This window comes from Emydura macquarii, unplaced genomic scaffold (assembly GCF_026122565.2).
Source record: "Emydura macquarii macquarii isolate MOO-44397 ecotype Brisbane River unplaced genomic scaffold, CSIRO-AGI_Emac_v2 contig_2636, whole genome shotgun sequence".
Lineage (NCBI taxonomy): Eukaryota > Metazoa > Chordata > Testudines > Chelidae > Emydura > Emydura macquarii.
The window spans coordinates 37,827,630-37,848,263 of NW_027132773.1; the positions used below are offsets into that span (position 1 = coordinate 37,827,630).

The 20,634-nt window shown below is 40.8% G+C and overlaps 1 protein-coding gene across 6 annotated transcripts in view; it reads right to left on the reverse strand.

Annotated features, from left to right (window-relative positions):
- Nucleotides 1–20,634, reverse strand: part of KMT2E (lysine methyltransferase 2E (inactive)) — a 128,837-nt gene that overhangs the window by 27,158 nt on the left and 81,045 nt on the right. For all 6 annotated transcript variants that reach the window (XM_067564489.1, XM_067564486.1, XM_067564488.1 and 3 more), the window contains 2 exons: nt 3,572–3,736; nt 2,094–2,402 (listed from right to left, as the gene is read on the reverse strand). In XM_067564489.1, coding sequence (XP_067420590.1) covers nt 2,094–2,402; nt 3,572–3,736 — 474 coding nt within the window. The remainder of the gene's footprint in view (nt 1–2,093; nt 2,403–3,571; nt 3,737–20,634) is intronic.

The window sequence follows — 20,634 nt, forward strand, 5'->3', positions numbered from 1 at the left end:
TAGACTGGAGTGCGATTAAATCATATTATTTTATGCTAAAATGTCTTTCTACTGATGCTAACTTCAAATGTTCAATTTACATTTCATCAAAATTTGGAAACTGGTTCTTCATTTACTCTATATTATCCTCCCATTTCATCTAGTAACATTGAATTTGTATTCAATTACAACATAAACACAATTAAATAGATGTGCAAACTCATGAGGTCATATAAACCATCACAATAAAATGCTTTATTTTGATAACTGATGAAATAATGCAACAACAACAACAAAAAATCAACCAATCAAAATATTAAATATACTGATAACTAACCAAGTGGAATTAGTTACATGATTTTGAACTAGGACCATGGTGCTGGTTCTTTCATTTATATTATTGAAACATTTTATGCCACATATTTAGCTAAATAATTCATATTGTACTCTTTTTTTCTGTTTGGACAGCACCTAGCATAATGGGGTTGTGGTCCATGACTGGGGCTCATAGGCGCTACAATAATACAAATAATAATATATGCTGTAATGTTGTATAGGCTGAATGTTCTTATGACTGTAGGTATTTTGATTCCAGAGTATATTTCAAGACTAATCCCCTGGCACTCTGAGCCACCAAGCATGGGAAAATGCTTTCATTTAAATCAGTACAATACTTTAACCCGTATAGCTCTTCATTATCAGATTTCACTACTCTCCAGTCTTCAGCTTAATTAATTTTCACTGTTCTCCTTTGAATATACCCCCAACCCCCTCAAAAAAACATGTACTTTAAAAGTCAAAATAAACCACAAATGGCACTTTTCCCAAAGAGGCTTCTCTACATATATAGAACTGGAAAAGTCCTTAAGTCCTAACAAGGGGATTTAGCTCCAATCACAGGAAACAGGAAGCAAGACCGAATTCCAATATGTACATCACCATTTTCAATAACTTCCAAAAGTGCTGCATTTTATACTCCAACCTGTATCTCTAAGCCTGTAAAGTGACAAAAACTACTCGCTCCAATAAGGTGGCAATATCTCTTTACTTCAAATTGTTGCTTGAAAAGAGTACCTGCAGGAGCTGTTATGCCAAGTTTGAAAGAATTAATGAAAAAGCACTAGTTGGGAATTTATCTCAACTCAAAAAACTGACAAAAACAAACTTTCACTGTGCCAAAATTTTTTGTCATAGCGTTAATACCTAAAAAAAATATTTTAAAACGTATCCATTTAATTGAAAGGTCATTTTTTAAAAAAAAATTTCAATCGGCTATAATCACTGAGTGATCCAACAACTAATCTTAATGCTTAAGTATCTGTTTGCAATAAAAGTGGTTTTCAATCTTGTAAGATTTTTTGGTCTCACTCCCGAGTAAAGTATGCTACGTCACCGTTACAGACTATGCCTAAACTACACCTTTTCACCTAAAATTTTCTACCACTGCTTACACTAGTATTGTTGGGGGTGAAATGCTAGTGTGGATCACCCACCTGCATTTTAGCTATCATGTCATTTAGATTTACACCAAAATGCCTTTTTAAATAAAATCAAAGTCTCTGATATGCCAAAAATCAAATCACCTCTTTTAATCATGATTAAAATCAGAAAGCAGAAAAACTTAATTTAAATAACTGATTTTAACCTTGTTTTTCATTTTTACTTCATTATTTTCGTTCATTCTCATCGAATGGGATAACCATTAAAACATGTTGTTTTGCAAACAAATATAGATGTTGCACTAAATAGGTATTCTTTTTGCTAACCAGGACACACTATATCTACACGTTGATAAGCAATTATATAATTTAACATGCATTATTCAGATTCTTACTTTTTACATATATTTATATTAGAACATGACAAATGGCATATTTCTTATTTACTAGATGATAATTTTTACTCAGGATTTACGTCAAGAATTCCATTAACTATTTTAGTCCTTTAGATTACCAACAGTGAACATGCCAAAATCTGTAATGACGTTCATATACTACTTCAGTGAAGTCAAGGAGTTGCATAATATGCATCAAATTAACAAATTCTGGTGTGGTATTTATCATTTCTGAAAAGGTTTTTTTCCCCTTAATGTTCCTTTTTATAGACAGACATACCTTCTTTGTTTTAGGATACTTAGCAGGGCATTTATTAAGTGCTGGAGCTTCTGTTTCAGTAACTATTTCTGCAACAGTAGTTTCTGTTTCAGGCTCAGCTGGAAGTGCAGTGTTCTCAGTTTCATTCTGTTGTGAAGCAACTTCCACATCAGGAGAAGATGGCTGGATATCTGAACATGTGCTGACAGTTCTGTGTCGTCGACGCTGCTGTCCAATATGTGTTCTGCTCCGAGAGAAGCTTTTTCTCTGTTTAGCTCTATTAACTTTTGCAGAGGTTGGCTTGGTGGCAGTTTCCTCTTTTGCTGGTTCCTGGTACAAGATATAGCAGATAAAGCAGTTCTATAGGCACATACATGACTAAAAATAAAATAAGATGATTCCCTCATTCTTAGAGGCTTAAAAGCCTATTAGCCCAGTTCCTGGCTTTAAAATGGAAGTATTTAATACCTATACCACTCTCTCTAGACACAAATACACGTGCACGGGATTTCCTGTATGTTTCTGTGAAATATCAGGCACTGGCCACTGTCGAACAGGAGTGCAAGGTCTAATTGACTTAGTAATTCCTATGCTGAACTGAAAGAAAGTCTCTAACTATATTGGTCTATTAATGAATCTATTTATATCATAAAACTCTTTCAGTGCAAGGACTTTGTTCCCTTTTGTCTGCAATGCCCCAGCATACTTTTGGTGCTAAATAAATAATGCTCTTAAATATGAGACTGTGAATGTTTTGGACTTTTTCTTGTTTCTGTTACAGTATCTGCATAGTAAAGAAAGGCAAAATATTTAATACATAGGATGCAATACTATACAGCAAGGAAAGTATTTCCCATTGGCGATTAATGCTTTTAACAATGGCTGTTACAAAGAGAATAGTTATAATTTACTGAATTTTTATTTTACATATTCCTAACGAAGTTATTCTTACTTAAAATCTAAGCAGCTACAATGGCATTCATAATATTTAGTATATTTATAGCACTTTCTCTTTGAAGATTGCCAAGTGCATTAGACATAACAAACTACGCCTTATACACCTATCTCTCAAGAGTTTTGTACGTATTAGTTTTGTTAAAAAAAGAGAAATCAAGGTATAAAGAGGCTATGTGACTTCTCCACAGACACAATGGGAAATAACTGTTAGAGTTAGGATTAGAGTGCAGTCTGACTCAGTCTTGAACTCTGAATACTAGCCAATGCAGTCTCCAGGTAGCCATTGTGTGTATGTAATACTCTCTTTATTTAACTGCAGTTCTTCAAGTATGGTTATACTAATGTATCTATTCTTGAAAGATTAAAAAAAACCCACCATGTCATGTCAAAGCTCTGTACAAATTTTAGTAAAATATCAAGTCAAATTCAAAAAACAAAATATGGAATTAAAATTTCACAAGTTTTAGACTTAAAAATGTATTTTGAATTCCAAACAAACTTTAACGAGGTAATATTTAATACTTTAAGTTACAGATAGCTACCTGAATAAACTCTGTGTCATTGATAATCTGTACTTCCTTGCATTCTGATTTAAGCTCAGTTTTAGCTGTGCTGATTCTTTCCAAAGCCTGTTCTCTTCTTTTTTCTCTTTTTTCTAGTCTGGCAAAAGCTTGCAGGATAGCTTCCATTTTCCGTTCTTCTCTTGTCTGAAGGATAGAATAAAGATTTATCAGTTATCAAACAAAATTTATATATGAAATGCACAAGTTTTGATTTTAAAAAGGTGCTTAAAACATAGAATGATATACATAATATGCTCATGTGCACATCAGATTCAGCCAAAGCTCAGAGAAAAGGCAGATAATTACAATAACTGTTAGTATCATGAGAGACTATTTGAACAACACTTGAATTCTTATCAATCCCACCACACACACAAGCAGGATTTCCTGTTTTGGACTAGAACCAATAGCATACTAAAAATAAGCATTTATCAGTAAACAATTATACTAGACATGTGAAAATAGCATGTAGCTCCAGATCTGAAGCCCTCTGGCTATTATTTGTATGTTGCACCAAGTCAATTTCACAATGGGAATACTGCAAAGCTAATGGCCAGAGAAAAATGATTACTATTTATCAGGAATAATACAAATAAATATACAGAAAGAGTTTTTCAACATTACATATGCCAAAGCAATATTTTATTTTTAATTTTTAAAAATTGTGATACAACAAGGGCAGAAGGCAGTAGGAAAGTGCTGGAAGGGAGGTATATAAGCCCCAGAATGCTCAGGGCTCTGTTCCCTGCAGAATAGCTCAGAGTCATTAGGGGGCAATTAGGAGCACCTGAGGCCAATTAAGGGCCAGCCAGGTGCTTCATAAAAATCCTCTGCTCCAGACAGACAGGCCCTGAGCTAGAGGAGGAGTGCTGTGCTGTGCTGTGCATGGCAGCAGACTGGAATGCAGAGTTCTGTGGAGGAGCAGACAGGAGGAAGGTACCGGGCTCAAGAAGCCAGAAGGAGGGGGGAAGCTAGCCCAGGGGAAGTGATTGCAGTTTGGAACACGGTGCCAGCAGCACATAGCTGCTTCTCATAGGGCCTCTGGGCTGGGACCTGGAGAAGCCGGTGGGCCCGGATCCCTACCCCCCTCCTTGGGGAAGATGGGGTGACTGGAGATGCCCTGGCCCACTACGAGAGGCAAGAGCATGAGACCCACTAGAGTGGAGCCGACCATTTGCCACAAAATATATCTGTCGACATAGGTGCCCTACTTGTAAAGATTAATATACCAACATTAACATACAGTATGAATGCATGAGGAATTCATGTCTTGACTCTTGTGCATAAGCAGACCCCTGTACCCATACAGAGCTCCATTCAAGTCAATGCACAAGTTACAGGATCAGATGCTTAGATTCAAAAGCTCTGAGTCAGGGACCTGATCTTCTCATTTTCTATGAAGGGTCATGCATACCTAAAGCAAGGGATTTTTATTACTACTAGTAATGTTAAACTTGCTCCAGTAAAGACTGGGCATAATAGAGAAATACATTTTATATTAAAGAAATGGGGCACCTACAAATAACTATGCTAGTCTTGTTAGTGAAACAAAAGTGCAAAATAAAGCTCCAGCGCTGCACATGTTTTACTAATATCTGAAGCTAAAGCTTTATGTTATTTACAATTATGAGATGAGTTGTTGTTTAGATTTAATTCTATTCTCATTGTGCAGGACTATTATGCAGCACTACATGCAGGATAGTTAAAGTTGCTATACAGAGTTCAGCTTTAACAGTAGCTGTAAATGTTTATTCTGTACACATCTCATTGAAATGGCAAAACCAAAATATGTAATATAATCTGGGTTGCTGTATTTTTCATGATGGCTTGATGAAGAATAATAGGAGCTCAAATTTCACCCCTTTTAGTTTTCTATACTGTAGTTCAGAACATTTTAGCCATAATGGAAAATATGCAAGCAAAGGCAAATCAGCTGTATTTTCATTTGATGATAAATATGCCACAACAGGAATGGCATCAATCTTGAGAAAAAACTTTAAAAAGAGAGAGAAATTCCTTCGCCAAAACCCCTGTATATTGCAACTTCATCAAATCTGCACTCTAATGCAAAACTTTAACAGTTGCCTCAGCAACATTAAGGCAGAATAACTTCCCAAATGCCTGGGATATGAATAGCATATGTGCTATCTGTAGATCTAAAGCATATGAGATCTTAAAAGCTTTTAATTAAAATTCAAGTTTGATAAAGTTGGGGTACATATTGGGATTTTGTTTGTTTGTTTGTTTCTTGGGGATGGAAATGAAAAGACAGTTTACTAACCTTCTGTAACTGTTGTTCTTCGAGGTGTGTTGCTCATGTCCATTCCAATTGGGTGTGGGTGCACCTTGTGCACAGTTGCCGGAAAGCTTTTCCCCCAGTAGTACCCATAGGGTCGACTCTAGAGCCCCCTGGAGTCGCATGTCCATAGTGCTCCATATAAGGGCCTGCCGGCCCTGCACCTCCTCAGTTCCTTTTTGCCGAGAGACTCGAACAGAGGAGTAGGCAGTCGGATTTGGAATAGACATGAGCAACACATCTCAAAGAACAACAGTTACAGAAGGTTAGTAACTGTCTTTTTTCTTCAAGGCTTGCTCATGTCAATTCCAATTAGGTCACTCACAAGCACTCCTTTAGGTGGTGGAGTCAGAGTTCAACGTAGAACCTATTGCAGGACCGCTCCGCTTACTGCTGCATCCTCTCTGGTTTGTTGCGTGATGGCTTAATGCGCCGTTGAAGTATGAATGGAGGACCATGTCGCTGCCCTGCAAATATCTTGGACCTGGGCTGTGAAGAGCCTCATGGTTGCCTGGGCTCTTGTCGAGTGGGCTGTCAAAACACTTTTGCCAGCTCATAACAGGTCCTAATACATGACGTAATCCACGATGAAATCGTCTGGGAGGAGACCGGACAGCCTTTCATTCTGTATGACACCACCGCAAAGAGCGGGGGGGGGGTGTGTGTCGTCTTTCTAAAAGGCTTCATTCTCTCTTTGTAGAAGACGAAAGCCCTCCTAACGTCAAGTGAATGAAGGCTTCGCTCACAGTCGCTAGCATGCGGCTTAAGGAAGAAGACCAGGAGGAAAACGTCCTGAAAGTGAAACTGAGAGACTACCTTTGGGAGGAACGCCAGGTTCAGTTATAGACAAACCTTGTCCTATGATGGATAGCATATTGTGAAAACGAGAGTCTGGTAAGAATGCCCTGGACTTCTTTGAAGCCAGAACTGCCCGTAAGAATTCTATTGTCTGCGTGGGGGCAAGGACAGATTTGAGTGTTGACCAGCAGGCCCAGATGGGTGAATGTTAACTTTATGAATGCTATGTCCAATTCTACCTTTTGACTGGACTTCCCTTTGATCAGCCAGTCGTCCAGATATGGGAAGACCTGCATCCCCCGCTTCCCGAGGAAGGCGGCCACCACTGCCATGCATTTTGTGAAAACTCTGGGAGCGGTTGAGAGGCCAAATGGGAGCACTGCAAATTGTTAATGGTGACTGCCAACCATGAATCTGAGGAAAACATCTGTGTCTTGTGGCTATCAACACATGGAAATATGCATCCTTGAGGTCGAGGGTGACATACCAATCTCCTGGATCCAGGGAGGGGATGATTGACGCCAGGGAGACCATGCGAAACCTCTGCTTCTTTATGAACTTGTTGAGGTTCCTTAGGACTAGGATGGTTCTGAGACCGCCCTTAGCTTTTGGAATTAGGAAATACTGAGAATAAAAACCCCTTCCCCTTAATTCCACAGGAACCTCTTCCACTGCTCCCACTTCCAGAAGCTGCTGAACTTGAATTAGAAGTTGCTCATAAGAGGGGTCCCTGAAGAGGGATGGGGAATGGTGGGGGGAGGGCATGAGGATGGGAGGGAGTGGAACTAGACGTAGTATCCCAGTTTTACCATGCATAGGACTCACTTGTCTGAAGTAATTTGGGTCCACGTACGGTAGAAATAGGACAAACTGTTTGAAAATAATAGGGGTGGAGGATCCGAGCACTGAACTGCTATACTGTCCTTGGGCACACCCTCAGAAGTTTTCTTTTGGACCCAGAGGCTGCTTTGCGGGCCCCTCATTTCTACCCGACGAGGACTGGTAGGGCCTCCTCCTATTATTCTTGTTTCTGCCTCTCCTACTATTGGAGTCCCGCCTCTGATGTGGCTGGTAAAACCAGGGGAGAGGCTGTGGCCTGACGTGTCTTCTCCGGGGCGCTGGTGTGTGTAGCCTCAGTGACTTAAGGGTAGCCCAGGATTCCTACAAACTGTGTAATTTTGCGTCAGTTTGGTCAGAGAATAGGGACTGGTCCTAAAAGAGTAGATCCTCCACAGTTTGTTGGACCTCGTGAGGGAGGCCCGATGCCGGCAACCAAGACCTGCAATGCAGAGATACTCCCGAGACCATAGTACAGGCCACTGCATCCAAGGCCCCCCCCTTGTAACGACACTTTTGCTGTCCTTCTTAGAGTCAGCAGGGATAGACTTTGTGAACTTTTGGATAGACTCCCAGATATTAAAAGAGTATCTGCTCAGGACAGCCTGTTAGTTTGCCATACGGAGCTGCAGACCCCCCAGTGAAATACACCTTCCTGACGAATAGGTCCATTTTCTTGGCCTCACTGGCTTTAGGTGTGGGGCCTTAGCTGCCCTGCCTTTCCCTCTGGTTTGCAGCCGCTACGACCAGGGAACCCGGGGAAGGGTGGGTGTACAGGTACTCATAACCTTTAGATGGGACAAAGAACTTTCGCTCAACCCTCTTTGCAGTTGGGGGGAATGGAGGAAGGAGTTTGCCAAATTAATTTTATGTTCTTGTCATCAGTTGTTATTAATGGCAAGGCCACCCTCGATGACCCCGATGGGGACAATATATCCGTCATAAGGTCCAATTTCCCTTCAGCGACCTTCTCAACATGGATTTCCAGGCTCTGTACGACATGGCAGAGAAGGTCCTGGTGTGCCTTATTGTCCTCAGATGCTGGTGCCGGAGTGGCACCTGCCACTGCCTCATCCAGGGAGGAGGATGACAACTCAGTGGACCAGACTCTTGCCCCTCAGCACCCAGAAAGTCTCGCGGTACCAGGCGGCTCAACTCTCCCACAGTACCGGTGGCATCGGACTTGGTGCCAGCATAGGTGCCTCCATAATTGGTGCTGTGTCCGGGGTCGAGGTCCTGCTCAGTACTGGTGTTGGCGTTGGGACGGGAAACTGTCTCCGATCTAGCCCTGTACAGTCTGCTCCCCAATGCTGAGGATGAGGACCAACCAGATTAGGATTCCTATGCCTGATGAAAAGCCCACGGGGTCCAAAAGGGCCATTGAGGATTTTGCCACTGGGGTGGCCGTGGTATCGCAAACAGCTGAGGTCCCCAGTGTCGACAAGTGAGGTCCTTGTCCCCAGTGCCAACTCCTGTCCTGGTGCTGACTCCTCTGCGAGGTAAAGGATTCCGCTTCAGACTCTGATGCGGACTCACTTTCTGGAGACCATGGTGGTGCGGTGCCCCTCGGCGTTGGCGACTGGTGCTGAGGCAAAGGGTGATGGGGCAACAGGGTGGGTTTCCCTTTGGAAGGTGCCAACTTGCACAGCACCGGATCTGCCATCTCCTGTGGTCGCTGCAGCACTGTGCTCTTGATGAGCTCCCTAGCCATTTCAAATGTCTCTGGGTGAAGGATGACTGGATGTCCTCCATCACCTCATCCAGCTCCCTGACAGAGGGAGTGATTGGCACCGGACTCAATGTTACCCTTCCCGGGACTGAAGTCGATGGTGCCATAGTTCAGGAAGTAGTGCTCGAGTAGCCTAACATGGGTCTCGCTGCACTATCTCCCTTACGCCCTGCAGATTTTGGAGTGGGCGAGTGACCGCTGTCCGATTTCTTATACTTCTTCCTGGGGACCAGTGAATGCGAGCGGTGCCAAGTGCTTTCCACTTTTGGTACCAGAGACTCTTTACGGTACTGAGAGTCTCGAATACTTGAGTCCTTCCTTGGCACCGGGTCACAGACAGAGGTTGGGGCACTTCTGACCAATGCCGATGCACTGGGTGCCGGCTCCGAAGAAATCGGAGATGGTCTAAGAGCTGCCTCCATCAGGAGGAACTTCAACCTCTGGCTCCTGTCCTTCTGGGTGCGAGGATGGAACTTCTTGCAGATTTTGCACTGGTCTTTCTGGTGAGCCTCCCTGAGACACTTGAGGCACGTGAAGTGCGGGTCACTCTTTGGCATGGACTTCTTGCACTCCACGCACGGTTTGAATCCAGAGGACCAAGGCATGCCCCAATCCCTGGACTAACAGAGTGATCCCCTAAGGGGATCTGCCTAAATATCTAACTCCTCTTAACTGCTAATGATTAATGCTAAATGAACAAAGCAAATGAGTACTGGGAGAAAGGACTCGTCAAGCAAGAGGCGATGGATTCCAGCCGACCACCAAAGGCAGTAAGAAGGAACTGAGGCGGCGGAGGGTTGGAGCACTATGGATGCACGACTCCAGGGGGCTCTAGAGCCGAACCCATGGGTACTACTGGGGGAAAAGCCTTCCAGCAACCTTGCACGAGGCACGCAGACACCCAGTTGGAATTCACATGAGCAAACACTCAAAGAAGAACCTTATGGAGTATTGCAGTACCTTATCCATAGCTTTGTAGGCAATATGAAGGTAGAAAGAAATGCAAAAATCTTTTTCCTTATCTTAAATTGTTTAAGGTTATGGGAGGATGGAGCATATCCTGCTGCAATCTGAAAGACCACTAAACATAGCTCTTGAGTGCTATTTAAACAGAGTTCAGTGTCATATAGCGTTAACTTGCATTAACTCACTATGCAATAATTGCACCTGATGGTATTACAAATATTTTAGTCAAAGAATACAAATTTCTAAATCGGTGACTGACAGAAATTTAATGTTTTTAAAAAGAAATGATAGATCAAACATGAATGCTATATAATCAGTTTTTTTAGCAAGGGAAAAAGATATGTAATCTATTCTGTCACAACCAAAAGGAAGTGGTTTTGTGGCACAATAAATACTTGCTAACACAAAGTTACACTTAGGCAGTATAGAACATAATCCATGGACTGGCCACCACACGTCCTCCCCTAATTAATTTAGAGTTAAACTGATTTGGATACCTTTTATCTCTCCCTTCTTTTAATCTGCAAAGATTTAAGAGATGCTTTCATCCTCTCTTAATACATCTACGGAGCAATATTAGCTTTGTAGGATGTCACTTATCTCATGACCCTAGCCAAAGGCAAGGTAATATCATGACACCCACTAGAAGTTTACAAAAGAAAAAAAAAATTTCTCCGTAATAAATAACTTTAGTTGCACTAAAGATATTTACTTCTCCCCAGGTAAAACAGCAACAGTATGACACTAGACTTCGTAATCCATATTTTATAATCCTCATTTTGGCAAACGTGACTAGAAAATCAAAAGGCTAACTATTGACTACTAACAAATGTCATTATGCAACAATGAAAATTAAGTAACAGATTATATAGTACTTTCAGATGCACATTCTAACTTTGCATTGCCATGTTAGTAAAATCTACTAGATACTAATACACCCAATTTAAGTAGGTATTTCAAGTTGTGGGTGGTAGATCATTTAAATTTGGCTTTCAAGGGCTTAAAAAGTCTGGCTGGGGGGACTGATAATGAGGTATGAAGCCCCATTTCTTCAAATTCACCCCAATAGGTAATGGCAAAAAAGTTAGTGATGAAAGGAGTCCTATAGTGCTAACTTGTCCATCATGCCCATGCAAATGTATAATTACTCTCCATAGTACATTTTCTAGTGTTTTGTCTAATACAGTTTTAAATGTCTGAAAGCAATGAGTCACCATCATTTTCCCTATTGCACACTTTTATAGATACCTTTAGGAAGCATTTACTGATGTTCAGGGTATTTTTCTTTTCATACTTGTATTCCTACGTGTGTTCATTAAAATACTTTGGACAGAGTTGTCTAAGTTTCATTCCTGTCACACAACTGCATTTAACTGAGATATGCATGAATTAATTCAGTCTTTCCTCATATGCAACTGTGTGTGTATTCTGTAATTCTGTGGTATCGACTACTTGCTGTAGAATTACGTTCCAGATTCTAAATCTTCATTTAAAACCTTGAAAACATGATGAGAGTGTAAACGGATACAGCGTTATATTCTTTCGTCTGCACAGAGCCTGAAAAAGTTGAGGTATGAAGGGCCTCCTAAAACATTAGTGGGATGTTGACTGACCCCTAACAAAGACGATTTCAATGTCAGTGTTGTTAAAGTGTTAGTCTGTTTTTAGCAAAACAGCAAGAGTCCTGTGGCACCTTAAAGACTAACAAATGTATTTGGGCATAAGCTTTCATGGGCAGAATTGTCTGTATTGTATTCACCTGTTGTCACAGTTTTATATTTTGACTAAGTTATTTGGGGCAGGCATAGTCTTTGTTCTATGTTTGTACTGAGCCTAGCACAATGGGGTCCTGGTCCATGACTGGCACCCCTAGGTACTATAGTAATACTTCTACAACTAGTAATTAATAAAAGGACCCTCAGACAGATATAGTTAAACTACATATTTAACTTTGAGGGCTCAGTCTTTCTCATATCAGAAACTCAGGCCCATAGAGTCTGCATTAATGCATCAAGATACCCAGTTTTCAAGCAGACAAACATTCAGGTTCAGTGTAACTAAAGCAAAAACTACAATATAGTTTTTCTTAATTTGGCACTCAAAACTTTATATTCTCTTGAGAGGATCATAAACCTATGAGAACAGTTAAAAAGGTGGATTATGCATGTCAAGAGATAATGCACCCTACCAAACAATTCTGTGATACTAGAAGTACTAAGGAGATGAGTCCACTTTGAATTGGTAGCTCTCAGCAAAGAGAGTGTAAACATGGTACCTCTTTACACAATAGACCTGTTCCCCGTGGATGTTCAGAATAAAATTTGTTTAAATACTAAGGTTGACTTCTTAGTACTGCAGAGCAGACACAGCTACAAGTGAGAGTTGGGAGTCTATTCTTGCTCACACATCCCCAGAATTTAAGCAGATTCTAATTCTAGGGACAAATTCTGACCTCAGTTATACTCACATAGCCTTATTAAAAAAACATGAGTTGCACTGGTGTATCTGATGGCAGAATGTGAACCAAAGATCTTTACTATACAATACAGATGAGCCAGAAAAGCAGTCTGCCTTTTAGATCTTTGGTAAAGTCTCCTGTGCTGCCAGTTAAAAATAATTGTTTAGTGCTTGCAAACAAAGCAAATTGAATTCAGAAAACAATTAAACAAAACAAATAGAGCCTCACAATGCTGTTTTTATAGTCACTGTTTATAAAATAGACAGAGATCATAAAAGCTTATTGTTTGAAAATGAAGAAAAACAACAACAACAACAAACCAGAAAGCTTCACTCCTGTATGAAGAAATTTTTGACAATATAATTAAGATAAAAAAGATAGACAGCTACATGAAAGCCAAAGTACTCAATTTTTGAGACTAGGAAGATACCATCTCCAAGAATATCCTTGACACGAGTCAAGTTACGAATAAATGCCTGGAGACAATAAGAGAAGAGCATGTGAGGATATGTCTTTTCAACTGTTGCACACTAATAGGTGACTATACTTTCAGAGTAAAAAATAAGCAAAATATCTATTGTGGTGGGAATGTCTTAGGGAGGGAGGTGCACGGGACAATTTTGGTAGACTGCAGAGAGGTGATGACCCAAGTATTTTGACAATCAGGCAAAGGACCAACAACGCTATCTATATTAGAAAATTTTATACACGGGCTTAAAGTTTCAGCAGTCAAGCTTATGTCTAGAACATATCATGGCATGACTAAATTTTTAAAGGACAAACTGCACAAAGCTATTAAGTTATGGAGTGTAGATTATAAATATGAAATAACTGCAAAAGAAAGGAATGAGAAAATGCAGATGATAAATATTAGTTCTAATACTAACCAAGTTATGCAAGTTTAGTATTTTTTATTTACAGAATGTATGTTTCTCCATCTGTATATAAATAAAATACATAATATTGCCCCAGGTATCTGTGTGAAATGCAAAACAGCCAGGCCCTCTTTCACACAGGATGATGTGGGACTGCTGGATGATAAACATTTTGGGGAAAACCATCCTGAAAGAAATTTAAATTAGAGATAGAACTTGAACAGGACTGAAAGACATGGGGAGCTGGCCTGTCAAAAAGATTCAAACTGGAAATACTGTTCCTCTTTACAGCAAAACAAATAAACCAAAAAAACCAAACAACAACAACAATCAAATTTGTGGGCCAGGTAATGATTCCTAATGTAGATCACTGTAGAAAACTATTAATAGAATATCTAATAGAGGACTTAAATTTTGTGAAAACAGTTCCAAACAAACAGTAAGTAGTATACCTTGCACAGGAAAACAATACTGGTCACAAATACAATATAGAATTTAAGATGCTATGATATCAACACTATAATCCTATATTTACATGACAGTCAGGAAGGATATACACACAGAGGGTAACAATTACATCCCCACTTCCCCCCCACCAACTTTCTTTCTTTTTTTATTCTCCTGAGTCTCATGTCCCCGCCCCACAAAAAAGTTAATATGAACAGTTACATACACACAAAGATTTGTTAAAATAATTTTGAAAAAAGGGGGGAAATGTTAATTATAATAATAATACATAGTCAACATACATTACCAATATTGTTAATTCTGTATAAAGATATGTAACCATACAAGTCAAGACAATGTACTTTTAATGTGTTATTGTAAATGACTCAAAATATCAATAAATATCTTTTCCACACCACTAAAATTCAAGCAGGCAGAGGAAAGAGAAAGCATGAGCGTGCTCCTCACTCTTCTCCTTTACAACCAAACAATTCCCTTCCCTCTTCCTCTCCTGTCATTCTCTCCCATTTTAGAAAAAAACCTGGTATGTGCAATGGTTTTTTTGGTTTTTGTTTTTTAAATGGAGGGGGAAGTGTTACTTACCCACATACCTCCACCCTGAATCTCAATCTCTATGTATTTTTCTACCCTGAATCTCAAGCCCCCCCCCCCGTCCTTTTGTACAAGTAATCTCCCCCTTGATTAGTCCTATCGTTCTTGGTGTCTGTGTTTTGTTCTCATTTTTCTATTCCTTTGCCTTTTCCCCTCTTTTTTTCTTCCCAACCCCTGAAATCTACTCTCTTATTCTTCTATTTCTATCGCTCCCCTACCTATCTTGCATTCTCTAAGCCTTTTCTCTTCCCTTCCCAGCAACAGACTCCTTTTTGTTATCTTTACTCCCCATAGAGGAATGGCAGACAACACTGATATGATCAATTTAAAGTACCCTCCCTACAAACATGCTCACCACACACCGTTTGAAAGCTTATTATGTGTACTTTAAGATGAGGTATGATGTGGAGCTGTCAAGTGGTGCAGTTACAGTAGAAAAGGGGATAAACATTGACACCATTAACATATTAAAATGACCACACTGAAATATTTGCATTTGTTTCTCTTAGTTTAACTATGTATTATTTCAAGACACAAAACTGGATTTCTTTGTGACTACAAAGCATCATAACAACAATCTAAGGGGTAAAATAAAATCTAATAATACATTTGTACAGGTAGTCACTGAAAAAGGGGAATAAGGACAACCTGGGGAATTTCAGATCAGCCAGTTTAGCTTCAGTACCAGGAAAGATAATGGAGTAAATATTTAAGCAATCGATTTGCTAACATCTAGGTCAGGAGATGAGGTGATAAGTAACAGTCAGCATGGATCTGTCAAGAACAACGCATGTCAAACCAACCTAATAAGCTTTCTTTGACAAGGTAAGAAGTCTTGCATATAGAGGGAACTGGTAGATGTGATATAGCTTGACTTTAGTAAGGCTTTTAATAGTCTCATAGGACCGTCTCATAAACAAACTAGGGAAATATAACATAGATGGAGCTACTATAAAGTGGGTGCATAACTGGTTGGAAAACTGTTCCCAGAGACTAGGTATCAGTGGTTCACAGTCAAGCTGGAAGGGCAAATCAAGTGGGGTCCAACAGGATTGGTTCTTGGCCCAGTTCTGTTCAATATCTTCCTCAATGATTCAGAAGCTTCCTCAATGATTCAGTGGCATAGAGAGTACACTTATAAAGTCTGAGGATGATACTAAGCTGGGAGGGGTTGCAAGTGCTTTGAATGATCGGATTAAAATTCAAAATGATCTGGACAAACTGGAGAAATGGTCTGAAGTAAATCAGATTAAAGTCAATAAGAACAAACGCAAAAAGCTCCACTTTGGAAGGAACAATCAATTGCACACATACAAAATGGGAAATTACTGCGTAGGAAGGATTACTGCAGAAAGGGATCTGGAGGTCAAAGTGGATCACAAACTAAATATCAGTCAAAAGTGTAATGCTGTTGCCAAAAAAGCAAACATCATTCTGAGATGTATTAGCAGGAGTAAGCAAGACATGAGAACTAATTCTTCCACTCTACTCCGTGCTGATTAGGTCTCAAGTAGAGTATTGTGTCCAGTTCTTGGTGCCGCATTTCAGTAAAGACATGGACAAACTGGAGAAAGACCAGAGAAAAGCAACAAAAATTATTAAAGGTCTAGAAAACATGACCTAGGAGGCAAAATTGAAAAAAAATTGGGTTTCTTTAGTCTGGAGAAGAGAAGATTGAGAGGGGACATGATAACAACTGTTTTCAAGTACATAAAAGGTTGTTAGGAGGAGGAGGAAGAAAAATTGTTCTCCTTAACCTCTGAGGATAGGACAAGAAGCAATGGGCTTAAATTGCAGCAAAGGTGATTTAGATTAGGCATTAGGAAAAACTTCCTAACTGTCAGGGTAGTGAAGCACTGGAATAAATTACCTAGGAAGGTTGTGGAATTTCCGTCATTGTCTAACCTGCTCTTAAAAAATCTCCAAACACCTGTCAGAGATGGTCTAGATAATTCTTAGTCCTGCCTTGAGTGCAGGGGACTGGACTAGAAGACCTATCAAGGTCCTTTTCAATCTTACACTTCTAGGATTCCATGTGTTCCATTTTTGGAAAGTAGTAAACAGCAATGACCAAAACATCTATATCAGGTGACCTAATTCCTACGATTCCTTTAGCACCAAGAGACTCAAAAGCTATATGCCCACATGCAGAAACATCCTTCTCTGCTTCCTCTTGAGTACGGTACAAGTTTTGGGCTTCTTCAACACCTCTACTGGTGATGGACTTTGCTAGCAAGCCTCCAGCAAGGAAGAGTGTGTGTTGGGTGTGCACTTACATGCTCAGGTGCATTTTGATCCATATATTCACAGAGAAATTTTACAAGTGACTGTTTGTTGTATGCCACGTTTAGAAACTTTTTCCATGGAGCCCTACACATCTCCCAGATATTCAGCAACCATTTCATCGAATATGCAGAATGTGTCTCCAGCCATCGTTTGTATGACAGCCAGGGCATCTCTGGTATACACTATGGTTTCTTTGCTGCATGGTCTTAAACTCATGGATTCTTTCAGCTTGAGGTTCCATCTGATTCCCTAATTCAGCTGTATCTGTTCTTCTCATTCTTCCATCAGCATAGTTCCTACTGGGTGCAAAACAGCTGCCACTGAAGCATCATCTCTGCATCTTGCTAAGAACAGGGCTCTTTGGAAAATAATTTCTGGACTGATAGCTGTGGTGATATCCTTCCCTTGACAGTCTTAAATTTGGTCTTCTTGGCTATGTCAGCAAATGTGCTGATGCCAGATTTCTTGACTGGGCTGATGAAGTTGTGTGTCCTATCAGAACTAAGTGTACATCTCACAAATGTCTACATTTGTTTTCCATCAACATCTGCTATTTTCAGTAGAGACTCTTGTATATCTGATGTTATTTGCAGTCAAGTAGATATGTTGATAAAAATCCTCTGGATGTGACTGGGGGTCAAACAGGTTTCTCAGACTGTTAATGACCTGGCTGGTAAGAGTAGTAACATCCTTCTTCTGTACAGAGGTAAGGACTTTTTTGTGGACTTTGCCTCTCCTCTTCTTGTTAGGCCACTTCTTTCTTTCACAGCTTTTATATATTCAGAATATGAAGCTGTGTACTATCATCGATCACTAATACTGACCTGTGAATAAGTATTTCTGACTTAAAAACTAGTTTCTAGAATATTTCAATGCTAATACTGCATAGACAATTACGAATTAAAACCTTCTAACAGGCAGACTAGGTGCTACACTGTATGTACAAATGCTTACAAGTGGAGAAGCATTACATTAGTATTTTATGTACATTTACATCTACCCACTATGGAGTACAAACTATGGGCATGCAATCTACTACTTCTGGTGCACAACCTTCAGTGTGAAACTGAACTGATCAGCAAAATTTCAATAGAAAATATAGAAAACTATTATAATCAATTGTGAGATACTCTGAAAATTGAGAATAAGATGTGAAAACATTTCATGTTAGTATATTACAAAATGTTGATATTCAGCATTTTTGCCACATGCTAAACAGCTTAGACATTTCTGAAAAAATATCTGCCCATGCAAAACCAATAAAAATCTTAATACATTGTTGTTTGGTAGTTCTGATCAATAATCACCATATTAAGGTGCTGAAATTAACTTCATACTCCTGAGGTAATTCTGTGCCAAGTAATTAAAAATTTTGCACGCGCACGCACACACACACACACAAAATCTACATAGAGTTAAAATTCTAGAAATAAATGTGGAGGCTGCAGTGAGGAGCACAGGCCACTGTCTGCATGCACAAAGGTGGGAGATCACCCTACAGCACCCTCCTCCCACATGACAGGGACTTAGCAGTGAGGCTGCACCAGAACCTGACTCTCCGCAAGGGCCGAGCCAGTTCCTCTATGCCAGGCACACCAGGTGTGGGCAGGAGGCTCAGCCCAGAAGAATCCAAGTGTGGAGTGGCTTAGTGTGGGAGGTCCAGGTATGGGGTGACAGAGTTCTGTGTGGGGCAATCTGGGTGTGGGCAGCTTAGTGGGGAATCTGGATGCACAGGGCTCATTGAGGGGTTCTGGGTTCAGGGTCAATGGGACCCTGCAGGGGAGTCCAGGTGATGGTAGTTGGGGCTCAGAAGAGGCGGGCTGGGTGGATGGGCCTTAGAGGGTGGAGTCGGGGGTGGGGGGGGGGAGAATGGGGCATAGGGGGTGGAGGTGGGGGAGTGGGGTTTGGTGGGGGTCCGAATGTGGGGGGCTCGTTGGGATGGTCCAAGTGTAGGAGGGGTTGGGGCTTGTCGGGGTGGGGATTCGATAGGCCTGCCTAATGGAGGAGCCCCAGCTACTGCTGCCACCAAGGGGACTCCACATGCCAGGCTCCCACTTCCCCCCCATTCTCCTATTCCCTTCTTTTCCCTGCCATATCCCCATTCCCCTCCCCCCTGCCCCATCCCCTCTCTTTTCCTCTCCCCACTGTCCTCTGCCCTTATTACCTCCCTGCTGCCTCTTCCCCTCCCACCCCGACCCCCATCATCTTGGTCCTGTTCTGCCCCACCCCATCCCAAGCACTTGTACAGAAAATAGGGGGAAGGCCAGTGGCATGTGACCCTGCGTGTCCTCCCACACCTCAACTCCAGGGGAAATGTCCCCCTACCAACCTCCATGGTTTACCTCTTTGACGGCTCCTCTGGGCCGGAAAAGATGCACCTACTGCTGGGGAGGGGCGTGTGACCACTCAGGCAGCTTCCCTTTGCTTCCCCATCATTTTCTGTGGGGAAGCAAAGAAATCTTTGTGGGACATGAATTCTGCGTGCACACAGTGGCGCAGAATACCCACAGGAGTAACAAAACAGTAAAAACTATAGTCATGTTGCAGCATTTCTGGAACTGTGCAACAAAATGACACATTTATGATACCACTATTTCACCTCTCCTACAGACTTACAGCACCCCTTGACAGCTCCACATCATACTTCATCTGAAACATACATAAAGTAAGCTTTCATATGATATATGACATAGGGGTGTGTAGGGTGGGTACATTAAACTCCAAAAACATGGCCCTTTTTGGAGAACTGCAACATGTCTAATACTACACCACCATTTGCTATTCAACTCTGGTTCAGGGGAAATGTAAAATGTAGAATCCTGCTTTTAGGGCAGTGGTCCCCAAACAGTGGGCTGAATCCCCACGGGGGCACAGAAAAATGATCAGGAAGGGGTGTGGCAGAGCCCGGCCAGCCATCATGAGAAAGCAGGAAGGGAGCACTCCCCAGAGCCCCACACTTGGCTGGCGGCCCCCACCTACAACTCCATTCCCAGCCCAAGGGGGCATGAACACATTTTATTACTGGCAAGGGGGGGCACGAGAAGAAAAATTTGGGGACCACTGTTTTAGGGATATGCTTTCCTAGTGGTGTGAAATTATGATTGCCAATTCATACAAATATCCTGACTAACAAATCTACCAACCCCTGTCCCTGTTACCTCTCCATGCATGCCTGCCAGTCCCTACCTCCTCTTCTTTCTCACACTCTCACACAGAAAATGAAATGAAGACTAAACATGAGATTGTATACCTAAATTGCACAATATACTATATGATCTATGTATTAGGTTCTATACACACACTAAATTTCTTACAGCAATCCAAAGGTACTAGATATACCATATATGCAAACAACAGAGTCAATATTGCAATAGGAACTATTTTAATGCACTATTATTTGTATGTTTTCAACTTTAACAATGCATTAACATTTTAATTGTATATTAATATACATAATGAAACAAGTACCAGTTCTAGTATCAATCCCAGCATTTTTTTTTTTTTTGCGCTTTTATTTTACTGGAGGAAATTTGGACTAAAATGTCTGTATTATTTCCAACTGGTGAGGCTGGCAATATCCCCTTTCCAACCCATTGTTTATTGTAGTGGTCTACAGTATTAAATTTGAATTAGGTTGTCAGTTCCTTGAAGCAGGGACCTGTCCTTTACATTGGTCTGTGAAACACAAACTCCACACCTATGTTGCCATGTAATTAATAAATATGACCACAGGTACAC